This window comes from Pholis gunnellus, assembly GCF_910591455.1.
Source record: "Pholis gunnellus genome assembly, chromosome: 1".
Taxonomy (NCBI): domain Eukaryota; kingdom Metazoa; phylum Chordata; class Actinopteri; order Perciformes; family Pholidae; genus Pholis; species Pholis gunnellus.
The window spans coordinates 5,720,332-5,733,229 of NC_136528.1; the positions used below are offsets into that span (position 1 = coordinate 5,720,332).

General features: G+C 42.1%; 1 protein-coding gene across 4 annotated transcripts in view; it reads right to left on the bottom strand.

Moving 5' to 3' along the window:
- Positions 1 to 12,632, bottom strand: part of herc1 (HECT and RLD domain containing E3 ubiquitin protein ligase family member 1) — a 59,314-nt gene extending 46,682 nt beyond the window's left edge. For all 4 annotated transcript variants that reach the window (XM_079162276.1, XM_079162275.1, XM_079162274.1 and 1 more), the window contains exons 1-13: positions 12,349 to 12,632; positions 8,733 to 9,709; positions 8,235 to 8,330; positions 7,821 to 8,015; positions 5,624 to 5,935; positions 5,430 to 5,526; positions 4,591 to 4,734; positions 4,286 to 4,413; positions 3,840 to 3,984; positions 3,167 to 3,338; positions 2,187 to 2,321; positions 1,290 to 1,455; positions 198 to 323 (exon numbers count right to left, since the gene is read on the bottom strand). In XM_079162276.1, the coding sequence (XP_079018402.1) occupies positions 198 to 323; positions 1,290 to 1,455; positions 2,187 to 2,321; positions 3,167 to 3,338; positions 3,840 to 3,984; positions 4,286 to 4,413; positions 4,591 to 4,734; positions 5,430 to 5,526; positions 5,624 to 5,935; positions 7,821 to 8,015; positions 8,235 to 8,330; positions 8,733 to 9,683 (2,667 nt within the window). In that variant the 5' untranslated portion in view covers positions 9,684 to 9,709; positions 12,349 to 12,632. The remainder of the gene's footprint in view (positions 1 to 197; positions 324 to 1,289; positions 1,456 to 2,186; positions 2,322 to 3,166; positions 3,339 to 3,839; positions 3,985 to 4,285; positions 4,414 to 4,590; positions 4,735 to 5,429; positions 5,527 to 5,623; positions 5,936 to 7,820; positions 8,016 to 8,234; positions 8,331 to 8,732; positions 9,710 to 12,348) is intronic.
- Between the last annotated feature and the right edge of the window lie 266 nt (positions 12,633 to 12,898).

Here is a 12,898-nt window from a genome sequence, read left to right on the forward strand (position 1 = left end):
CGGCTGTGACCGACTTTTAATGTCCAACAATGAGATTAATGTAAAAAAAATAAATAAAAAAAAAAAAAAAAAAGTGCTCCGTTTTAAGCATAAACGTCTCCACTGGAGTTCACAAACTAAAACTCTACACGTGCATCCAGAGTCATGGATCCTGACAGGTGTGTGTGTGTGTGTGTGTATCAGGTAGCGTAGCATACCTGTCCTTTGGAGAGGCTCTCCCATCTGTCAGGGCCCTGAGGCAGCAAGGAGTGAAGGAGCTCCATCCTCTCTCTCAGTGGAGGCAGCAGCATGGTCGCCCCCACCGACAGAGTCTCGATCACCGCCTGATGGGGACACGGGGACACACGGACACACGGACGGACACACACACACACACACACACACACACACACACACACACACACACACACACACACACACACACACACACACACACACACACACACACACACACACACACACACACACACACACACACACACACACACACACACACACACCTTCAGGTGAGGCAACAGATCCAGAGCTTGTTGACATTTTAAGAAAGTACTGTTTGGATGTTTTGAAGTAGGGTTGTGTGAAGTACTTTTCTCATAGTCAGAGTGTGTGTGTAGACACTTAAATAAATCAATATCAGTTTGTTTGTGTTACCCTGTGACTTTGGCTGGTTTGGATTCACCAAAGTCACACAAAATAAACAAGGGAACAGAGAACTGAAGCTGTTCTACTCCATTCACAGAACCAGTAACTTTACCTCACAGATCACAGGAGTTGCTGATCTATCGCTGCCTCTATCTGTTGGTTAATTTGTGTCAGCAATTTGACAGCAAGGTAAAGAGGGGAAAACATTCTAAATAAAGCTTAAAACTTAAACTGATAGAGATTATTTTAGGAGTCTAGAATACGTCCACAGCAGAACATGGTTCTCCTGTCTGTTTCTATAAGCTCATCTACTGTAGTAGAACTCGGACTGTGGAGAAGACCCTCATACAAACACACTACATAACATCACTACTGTCCCTTTAATGTCCACTGTGCTAATCACAATGATTCACCATGATTACATAAAGAACAGCTGAGAATGAAATAGAATAAAACAGCTTTAATTACAGGCATGGAAAATGTGACAAAGATGCTGCTGCAGCTCCGTGTTTCTTTGAGTGAGAACTTCATCCTAAATATTTTGTGTTTTTTCACAAAGTGTCACTGTTGTGAACCGTTTTATTATTTTATTACTTTCTATCTTGGTCTTACTTTGTGACCTTGTGTATGTATGAGCATCTTCTTACCTCCTGAATCTCGTCAGGCACTGAGGAGTCCATCAGTCTGAAGAGCAGGTTCCTCAGCGGTCTGGCCTGCCGACCTAAGATACTGGTGGCCACGCCCCCGGCCAGAGCCAGAGCCAGATGATTGGACAAAAGCCGAAGGCACAGCTTGAGGAAGTTATGATGCTCCCTGCAAATACATTTTTTTCAAATGTATTTAATTTTAGCCAGGACTATTGAATCTTATTGCCAAGATGACTGTGTGAAAGTTTCACACATAAAAAAATCAGACTTAAAAAAAACTAAACAGAAAAAAGTAAAAAACAAGATAAAAGACGAGAGACTTAAAACAATCCAGTAAACTGAATCATCCTAAGACTTGTTATTCAGTGTCAGGACACATTCATCACAAATACGTGCAAATGAATTACATATCTCGGCATATTTATATATATTATGTTGCTTCTTGTGTGTTTAACTGGTAGAACTTGTCACAAACAATCATTCTACGTCTCTGGCACCACATAGAGCCCAACATCAAGCTATTTCATGTTAATGGAGGGTAATTCAGTGTCCTCCCTCAAGGAAATCTGATTTCTTTTACTTAACTATGCAACTTTATGTCATTTTAGACCATTGTTATTATAGATAACGCCCAAAAAAGCTCAAAGACAAAACGTGCTATGGTTCAATCATTTACACATATCACAGCCTTTGTTTGAACATGTCATTCTTCTGTCAATATGTTTTCCTTTAAAATCATATGTGAATCAAAAGAGCGCATTTGTCAAACTTTTAAATAGAGATGTTAGTAATTAACCGTGAATCTGATAATAACGACCCTCTTTCCTGGAGAGAAGGTGCATCATTATACACGGTTATTTCTCTGTCAGTGCAGTGATGGTGGCTGTGAGTGTTTACCTGGATGAGGGGAAAGGAAGAGGAGGGACTTCACTGTTGATGCCGTCGCAGTAGCGCTCGAGGAAGGAGCGCAAGTGGGAGAAGGTGCTTTCCTCCAGGTCGACACAGTAGGGCCTGTGCCAAGCCACCACCTGCCTACAGAGCCACAGGGAGTAAGTATTCATATGAATATAAATATGAATATGAAGAGCTCTAGTGCCTCATATTCACATTTTTCCACTGATTTAAAACAGCAGGAATAAAGTCGGCTTACTCACAGAAGACGGATTTGAAACAGAAATTCGAAGCAGCAGACCCGAGATAGCCTGACTTTTTGTGCTTCAAGCTCTTCAAGTCTTTGCCTTCTAAATAACTTTCAAACCACACACCTCCAGTGTGTATGTCAGGGTTTCTGTCTGAAATGTTAAGTCACTTCCTGTGAACACTGCATATCAAAATAAAAGTGACTCAATGTGGTTTCCTATTTTATTTTATTTTTTGCCAAGAAATCTCATCACTTTACTTTGAAGGTTGAATCAACATCATCACACCACAGACGCTGCGTATTGTTCATCAAGTAATGACCTCATCAGATTATACTTAAAAGTCAGATTCATCACCAGGAAACTGGTGATTTTACTCCGTTGACATGGTGTTTATAATGTTTTGACTATATAATCTCTTATTATATTTATAACCTTTACACATTAGGAGACAGAGTGACTTTCATCTAAAAGAACTGCATGGTTTATCAAAATCTAACCTCAGACTCACTGGAGACCCTCTGTACTTTAAGTCAGTAACACAGTCAACATGACGTTAACTGTTAACGTCACACAGAAGGAAAAAGAAACTGCTGCACATTTCACATGCAGTCACTGACCTTTGACCTATATTGTGCAATCAATTGTACAAAGTAGTCCAGGGGTCTCTCTCCCCTGTGGCTATGTTTATGTTCAATGCTACCGTCGCTACAGCAGTTACTCTGATGTTGAGCTGACCTGTCTCTGGGCAGGGCGGTCCACGCCAGGCTGTGGGACGTGCCGGCTGAGATCTGCTGAATAGCGACTCCGTCCAGGCCCACCACCTTCTTGGGTTTGGTGATCGGCCCCGTGGAGTTCCCCTGGCCACACTGGCCCATGGAGTTGTTGCCCCATGCGTAAACTTCATTGTCTGGAGAAGTAATACAAGATTAGATATAGAATCATACTGCACTGAGCTGAAATATACGGTCCAGCTTCAGTTAAGTATTAGCCTAAACAAACAGGGTTTATTCCTTATTCCTTTTGCTATTACATCACGCTACTTGCGACAGCTCTGTCACTTGTTTAACAAACATAAAATCTTACTGTGCAGGAAAATCATGTTCACACTGTGACTTGACCAGAGGCCGTGGATTTATCATGTACTGCCACACTGATCCCTGACGACATGCAAATGTATTTTAATGCAGCACCAGCTGCTCAGAGTTACCGACCCTCTGAATCCCAAAACCCGCCAGCGGGACTGAAAAGCATGTTTAAACAATCGCAGAAACTACACCGTTCATCACAGCCAGGAGCTGTTAAAAAACGCCATTATCGTCAGATTTCTGTCTTTCTGACGGTCCTTGAACACATCATGTGCGACAAACACTTCCGTCAGAAAAAGAAACAAAGCTTAAAAAAGACAAACCATGCGACAGGGCCAGGCAGTGACTGTCCCCGATGGAGATGTCCACCACCCTGGTGGTAGCCAGCTCCTCGATCAGTTTGGGTCTGAGAGCCGTGGCCTCAGAGGAACCACATCCCAGACAAGCACCGCAGCCCCACGCGTACACCTAGAGAACAAGTGGCACCAATCAACACCAGCAGAGGATTTCTTCTGCTGCTCACATCGCAAATCATTTCATTTTGGTCTCCAGGAGTAAAAACAGTGAGACTGTATCTTTGAGACAAAGCCAGAGAAAGAAGAGCTCTGTAACGCAACACGTCATCACTGTCATCATCCAACCGGCTGTCAGCAGGAATGCATAAACAGTAGTATGAAATTCCCTCTTTGGGACAAAGAGCCTTCTCTTATTCCTCAACAAACCAGGCTTTTGTCCCGTCTTGGTTAACACTTTAGGACTGCTGTCCTACCTGTCCGGTGGAGGTTAAGGCGAGAGACGACTGGCTTCCTGCACACACTTTTCTGATGAACATTCCCTGCAGGGCTTCCACTACTTTTGGCTTGTAGACTCGATTGGTATCACCGTGACCGAGTTTTCCTGCGGGACAACACGTGGTTTCACTTGTATGAGCATGTACTCACACTGTAGTACAATTTGAAGAAATACAAAAGAATTATGTGCACATTTTTGTTTGCAGAAGGCTCCTATTTAAATTCAATTTCCAGGATCACTGATGACGTTTAACAACAAAGTCTTGGTGAAGGGTTTCCTCACCATTGTCTCCTCCTCCAAAGGACCACACGGTGCGTCCATCCTTGGACAGAGCGATGGTATGAGAGCTGCCACAGGACACCTCTCCCACATTGCTGATGTCTTTAACCAGGGTAGGAATGTTTCGGCTGTTGCTGTCACCGTGACCTGCATCCCCCCAAACAATGAAACAAAACTTAGGCACGGAAATCACAAATGTGGAGGTTTATTAGCTTGTCTGAGTGGAGGGTTGAAAAAAAGTCCACGCGGAGCATCCGGCACACAGAACAGAACAACGTTGTTTTCTACAGTATTAGTTGACAGTACTTCTTCTTGTCATGACTGACAAAATAGTAAATAAAAGAACTTAAAAATAAATAAGTTAGAAAAACCAACAGCTTTCTTTTTCTAAATAAAACATTTTAAGATATTTGCATCAAACCACATCGGCACACACACAGCGCCGGAGCCTCTCCCATCTGTCAACAGATATGCTACTATCTGTCAGCTACAGCGTTACCCAGAATGCCGTGCAGTAGTGGAACTTTGTAAATGGACAGTTATTTGTTAAACAAATTGTTTATGAGTCACAAATTGTTGCGTGTCATGGTGTTTTACCGTGTTAAAGAGAGTTAGCTTGAGGGGTTATTATTATTAATAATAATAACTTTATTTACATAGCAACTTTAAAAACAGAGTTTACAAAGTGCTTTGACAGACAAAGCAGAAAAAACAAGACAATAAAATAATTGTTGTGTTACAAAGTGAGTGAGAAGACGGACAATCACCACGGTTGTACTGGGAACTATTTGAAAGTAATAGCCGTACATTAAAAGAGATCCTAAATGAGTTCAGCAACTTACCTAATCTTCCAAAATCTCCTTCACCCCACGTGTACAGCTCTCCATCCTCACTGACTGCAGCACTGTGTCTGTAGCCGGCAGACACACACACCACCACCTGACACAGAACAACAGTCACACACATCAGATTGAATCATCCATTACTGGATTGAAAAGATAAACTAATGTGCACCATGTGAATAGAATAGCCCTACCTTCCCCTGGAGTGGCCCCTGGATCAGTTTGGGGTATTTCTGTGTCGAGCTGTTCCCGTGACCCAGTTTGCCGTAGTCACCGTCGCCCCAGCTGAACACCTCGCCCTCCGTGGTGAAGGCCAGCGTGTGGCCGTCGGAGCCCTTGGACGACGACACCTTCTTGATGGCGCGGTGGGGCTCAAAGGTGAGCTTCTTGAGCGTCGACTGGTTGTTGGAGTCTCCGAGGCCCAGACGGCCGTAGCTGCCTTTACCGCAGGCCCGGACGGAGCCATCGGACGAGATCACAAAAGTGCAGTACTGGCCCGCCTCAATCTGCAGAGAGAGTGAGAGAGTGAGTGAGTGAACAGCGCTGTAGTAAAATCCTGTGGTGCTAAGCTACAGCTGTGAAGGGCGTAGTTGTCTCATTGGTTGATGGACTACGGTTTTGAAGCCTCCAGTTTATAATTTAGGTCATCGAAATCTTAGTTGTTCTTTTTGCAACAAATGAACAGGAAGTGACCATATCGGTACTGAGGAGGAGTGATGTAGAGACGCCGTATACGTCTCTGGTAGAGACCTGTCAATCACTGTGTAGCCCCGCCCTAAAGCATGCCCTGCTTTATGGTCTGTTTGACTCTAAATGGACCATCATTTACTAAATGAACACCATGCTGTATTGAAGAAGACTTGAAACTAGAGATTGAGACCATAAACTCATGTTTACAATGTTTACTGAGGTAATAAATCAAGAGAGAAGTCATTTTCTCATAGACTTCTATACAACCAGAGGAGTCGCCCCCTGGTGGACATTAGAGGGAATGCAGCTTTGGCTTCACTTTATAGACCTGGAGGTTGCTGCCTGCATACAACCCCGTCTCTAAGAAATGACGTTCCCATACAACTGAACTGCATTCTCAATTATGTTTTTGAGGGAAACGTATTTACAGTTTTAAACACATTTTAACATAGTGAATTTTAACCTGACACAAAACAAAACAAAAAATACTGAAAACAAATACTTTAGTAAAAGATCTTGCTTTGGCTTAAAACAAATATGTTTGTTACATATCTTAACTTAAGTAGGTCATCTGGGAAATGCAATTGAAAAATGCAGTTTTCAAGAGACCAGGCTGAGCTAGTTTCTGATAGATTATTTGATTTAATTTCCTTCAAATTCAGCAGCACATCAGGAAAAATTATTTTGTGCAACTTCATCTTGCAGAGAGGCCCCTGACATTATAAACAAAGGTTAAGTCGGTGAGATAATTGTCTCATACCGTCGATCCATCTAACACAGCATGTGACATTGTTTTGATGCACAGCTGTAGGAGAACCAGTGCTGTGAATGCATTAAGTCACACATGTTTATGAAATGCTCTTTGTGATCAGTATAATTCATGCTCTGAAGAAAAACAATATTAAAACTTAACAACCCATTAGACAAAACTTAGCTAAATTCATTTTGAAACTCATGAGTTTCTTTATTACATTTTACATTAATTACCTAGGTCATGCTTTGTGAATTTTTGCCACGTCATCAGGTTAATATTTATACTACCAATGTGTTTATGATGAAAAAAAAATGTAAGCTGCGTGCATTAAAAATATACTTTAAGTACCAAAAGTAAAAGTACACTCAATATGCACTCAAATAATATATGTATCATTGGATTATAATTATTGATGCATTAATGTGTTAATCACTTTAATGTTGCAGCTGGAGCTCATTTGAACTACTTTATATACTTCATAATATACTACTTAATAATACTCCATAGTTCATTAGTTTATTTAGATTTTGTGTTAAGAATGGGAATCTGCAAAATAGCCAAACTAGTATCTAATAAATGTAATGAAATTAAAAGTATAATATTTTGCTCTGAGATGTAGTGGCGTAGAAGTACAAGGTTACATAAAATGGAAATACTTAAGTACAAGTACCTCAAAACGTGTACTGAAGTAGAGTACTTGAGGAGCATAAAAGGACTTAGTTACAATCCATCCCATGCTACAACAAGTAATTTGCAGAAGTGAAATTGTTTACAAGAGCACAAAGTTCTTAATTTAGCTCTAAAGGGAACCAGATTGGTGCGTTTAATTTTAAAATGTGCTAACTTTAAAATCTATCTACCAGTGTCAGAAAGCTTCAGATGCTTCCTCTCTAAACATGTGCAGACACACAGCTCTACAGAGGACTTGTGAACTGTTGTTCTCTTACGGTCTGTGCGTCGGCGAAGCTCGCAGCCAGCTTGGGCTGCAGGATCTTCTCCTGCGTTCCCTCCACCAGCTGGTGGCTGCTGTTACTGCCCCACACGTAGACCTCACAGGTCTCAGACACCACGGGCACTTCGCCGGTCTGGATGCTGTCTGGGCTGACGCAGGTGCGAGAGTAGTCTGACGCCATTCGACATACCTGGAAGAAAAGGACGCGAGTAAAGAACCGCTCCGGACATGTTGAATAATCATTTGTGTCTGACATCTCCTCCCTTTTGCTCTCAACGTATTTTTGACTGGTAACTTACAGGAGTTACTCGTATGAATCTAAGTGAAGACTAACCACGCCTTAAATAAGCATGTTGAGGTGTATTATTTAGAGTATAATGATATGGAGAATACTTCTAAAATGTCTTACTTCTTCTAAGAGACAGAGAGCTGCCTCATACAATGAGCACAAGCCATCAGTGGTCCGTGTGGGTTCTCTCCACTGGCTGCGATCTGCTGAGGAGCCCTGAGACAGAAGAAACACTTTTAAATATATAAATGTTCAGACCATAATGACTTCAAAACAATTACAATCATCACACTCATTAGGGGGCCTTGTCACAGACCCCCAAAAGGAAATGTTAAACAACCTCTGCACCTTTAAATCTGATAGGATCCAAAAACAATCCATGTGATACATTACAGACAACCCTGAAAACTTTGAAAAAAACGTTAATAACTAGTCTGAAAGCCTATGACATCATCAGTGTTTATTTACCAGCATGTTTGTATTTGGTTGGTGCAGAATGTCATTAATGTTTTCAGTTATCACACCTTAAGATCAAAATAGCTGCACTATAAAGCATACAGATGGATGAATTATTGAAACAACGCTTCCAATCTGCCAGCAGTGTTGATGTTTACTTACCAAAGAGCGCCTCATCTGCATGAGGATGTTCATGAAACAATCATATCCGATGAGCCCTTCTTGGCTCTGTAGCACCTTATTCTCCTCCATAGCACTGACCACGGCTGATGCAGCCAAGGCCATCTCGATCCACTCCAGCAGGTAGCGCAGGGAGCCCCTCTGGGAGGCCAGCCCCAGCAGCAGCTCGGAGGCAAGCCGCCGCCCTAAAATGTCCGCCCCAGAGTTTGGCATGGTCACCCCCTTCAGGAAAGTGGTGACCTGGGCCAGGCAGTCCAGGCCCATTGGCGGGATCTTGCTCTCGTTGGCCAGAGAGAGGGGCGGCAGGGAGCTGACCACGTCGATGGCCGTGTGAATGACATCGTTGCACAAGTTTATGTTGCCTCCGGCACCTCCGCCGGGGGTGGGTGGAGGAGGCATCATCCAGCTCTGGCGCAGCAGAGCAAAAAGAAGGCTGAGGCCCGTGCGGACGCCCATCTCGATGAGGGCGTCCGTGCTGGAGCGCGGCCGCTCGCTGACGGAGTGCAGATCGGCCGAGCCCGAGTTGTTCTCTGGAGAGTGCTGCTGCTGCTTGACCTTTCCCTTGTCGTGGTACTTGTTGGAAAGTGCGTAGAAGATGCGCTGGAGCACCAGCACACGTTTGCGCAGGGCGGCAGCGAAGGGAGAGTCGGAGCAGACCATCTTGGCCAAAGCCAACTGGCTGCTGAGTAGCGCGTCCAGGTAGTGCTCCTGCTCATCGCTGGAGAGGGATTCACGCTCAAAGTCCGGGAGCTGGGGCCCTTTCAGACACAGCACCTGCTGGGGCAGCAGCACGGCCTCTTTGTTGGTCAGCAGCTTCGAGTACAGCACCGACACTCCCTCCCGTGTGGCGATCGACTCGCTGTCCTCCGTGATCCACGAGCTGTTCAGGTGCTCCAGCCATTTGAGCTTCACCGGGGGGATCATCAGAGCCATGGCATGTCACTCTGGAGCCATCAGTCCTGAAAACATCAGACAAATTGTTAATATCAAGCTTGTGAACAGCAATTTGTGTTTGCAAAGGCTGTCTTTTCTCAACGCTGTTTAAAATGTTGGGGGAAAAACACAATAATCTTCAGTTTGAGGTTATTAATAGTTTCTGGTTTGCAAACTTGGCACAGACCTTGATCCATTCAACACTTCTTCACTGGATAATATCGTGATTTAAGATGAAGAAACAAACATTATGGACGTATGTGCTAATAACACAGATGAGGTAATCGATGTAAATATGACCTAATATATATCAAAACAGAAAATAATATCTAAATCTGCCCGATAAAAGAGCACTGCTCTCAGTGAAAACTACCCTGGTTGAATAAAGGTTTTTTTAATGCTTTATCGTGCTATTTAAAGTTGTATTATTACTTGTACTAATATTATATATGCACACTGATTACATTCTATTTCATCATATTTAGTCTTTGTGAAGTTTAGCCATACATTTACAGACTAGCCTCACTCCAGTCTGTACTGTAAACACTACACACATGTTGACCCATGTTGACCCGTGCATAACAGGTCAGAGAAGTCCAAACTCTGCTTCAAAGAATCCATAACTGGAAACTAAAGCCATGCCTCTTTTTGACACCAGATGCAATCTAGAACGGGTTCTCTGTCATTAACCTTACTGCCTCTGGGTTTATCTTGAGGTACGCCAGGTGTAAAGACGAGTAAAGTGTGGGTCAAAGCGCTGCTGCCCGGTAACATAGTGACCACGTCACTCCTATCCTTGCATCCTAACACAAATCCCTACATGTTCTCACCTTTACATATTCTTCAGAGTCTCTCAGCCCTTACAGCACCAGACCCATCGGATCCGCCCAATGTGGCCAACTGGCTGTGCACCGTTCATGGAGAAAGGTTGAGTCTATTGATGCTTTTAAGATGCACCTTAAAACCCACTGTTGTTCTCTGGCTTTTAATTGTGTTTAAACTCGTTTTCCAATTGTAATCTTGCTTTAATTCCACATATACACCGGATGTCTCTCTGCTTGTATGTGCTATATAAATGAGATAAACTTCTTCCACCGCAGACTACAAATCCATCTTACCTGTTGTATAGACAAATACCATGTTTATCGTTGACATTTTGTAATCCAGCTAAAAGCTTTACTCCAGTTTACAGTGAAGGTGAGCGACTTTCTGCAGACACACTGGTGAGGCTACAGGCTCAACACTGCAGTTGTTTAGGTACGATTGTTCACGATACTCTCATGAACAATTAATCAGACATAGTGCACCTCCATTTGCACTCTTGTTTATTTGTATATTCTATGTATGTACGTTGAGAGCAATGTGAAAACCCGAGTCAAATTCCATGTATGCGTACACACACATGGCCAATAAAGCTGATTCTGATAGCTAGCTAGCTGCTAACCAACCAATCATCAGAATCAATAACGGGATTTAATGCAAATTATGAATATTACTCATTATTATTTAATAGTAGAAAAACAGCCCTGTAGTCAAATGTGTATTAATAATAACTATATTAATAACTATTTAGTTATTGCAGATTTTAATTCTGTAGATGTCCCCACAGCGGGACTAATAAAGGATTATTTTTATTTTATCTTTGACACTACAGTTGTTTAGGTAAAGAATATTGTTTTATTCTATTGTTTTTTATATTAGCTTCTACTGGTTTCTATTTGTTTAGATTAATTTCTACTGGTTTCTATTTTGTATATTACTTTCTACTGGTTTCTATTGTTTTCTTGTATTAGCTTCTACTGGTTTCTGTTTTTTATATTACTTTTAACTGTTTTTTATTGTTTTTTATATTAGCTTCTACTGGTTTCTATTTTATATTAATTTCTACTGGTTTCTATATTATTTCTAATGGTTTTTATTTTTTTATATTAATTTCTACTGGTTTCTATTTTTTAAATATTAGTTTCTACTGGTTAGGTAGCTGCTAACCGACCAATCATATTGTAGTCGTACCAACTGTCCAGTTAGCTAGCTAGCTAAGCTAACTGGACAAGTCATCTTGCAGCCACAGCCCAATGCATTAACATTCATTTGTTTTTCATTTTTATTTTAGCTGAGGTTGTTAGCACTTAAATAAATAACTTAGCCAACCACCGGTGACATTAGACAGTTAGCTTTGTGCTAACCTGCTTGTTGTGTCAGATTATACGGGCAGTTTATCACCAACGGCTAACATGATGATTATCACCAACGGCTAAAATTTTAAAATATGATATCACACGAGAAACGGTTAAAAGCAGCCTTTACCAGCGCGTGCGGAAAAAAACCATTAACCGTTAATATTGTCAAATGATGCTGCTGTTTATGTTAGCTGGCTAACGTTAAGCTAACTTTCCTCTCACGTCACTCAGCTAGCAAAATCATACAATACCGTAATCACAGACGTGACACTATAATGTGCAGGTAACAATCGAGTTATTACCTTAAGTTAATCACATACTAATATGCACATTCATGGCTTAAAGGAGCGATTTTAGCTCAAGTATTATAGATTGGCTTATCTGCTGTATCATAGCTAGGGTTAGCTTTTTGCTAGCTATACTTTCTGGCGTTCGCTTGAATAATTAACTGAAATAAATACAAATAAAAAATAAAGCTCGCTTACCAGTAAAACTGCCAAACAGGCCTCCTCGTAGTGCTTACACAAGACTGTGCATTTCATGGACAGTTTACTGTGAAAAGGTGACATGCATGGAACCTTCCACTGCAACTCCCGTTAGGTCCAACCAACACACAGGGCTGTGACGCCGCTGGGACCCGTCTGTCTACCTGTCTGTCTACCTGTCTGTATGTCTGTCCACCAGGGCTATATGTTTGTTTGTTTGTTTGTCTGTCTGTCTGCCTACTGCGGTCAAGTCCGTAGACACTGTGAAACTTTACCGCACCTATATTCTGAAATTCATGGTTGAACGCATTAAAAACGGACCCCAGATCGGGAGCGAGCGGAAGTTGGCGGAATGACCGACGTGGGGGGGACAACATCCGGTTTTCAAAATAAGATCTTCTTTATTCTTCTTCTTTGAGGTTTATTGGCGGTTGGCAAACAATGATTGGTGCATTACCGCTACCAACTGGTATGGAGTGTGGATCAGGATATCTACTGTATATACACTATTTTATTTATTCATTTAAACACACTTGACACTTCATCATAC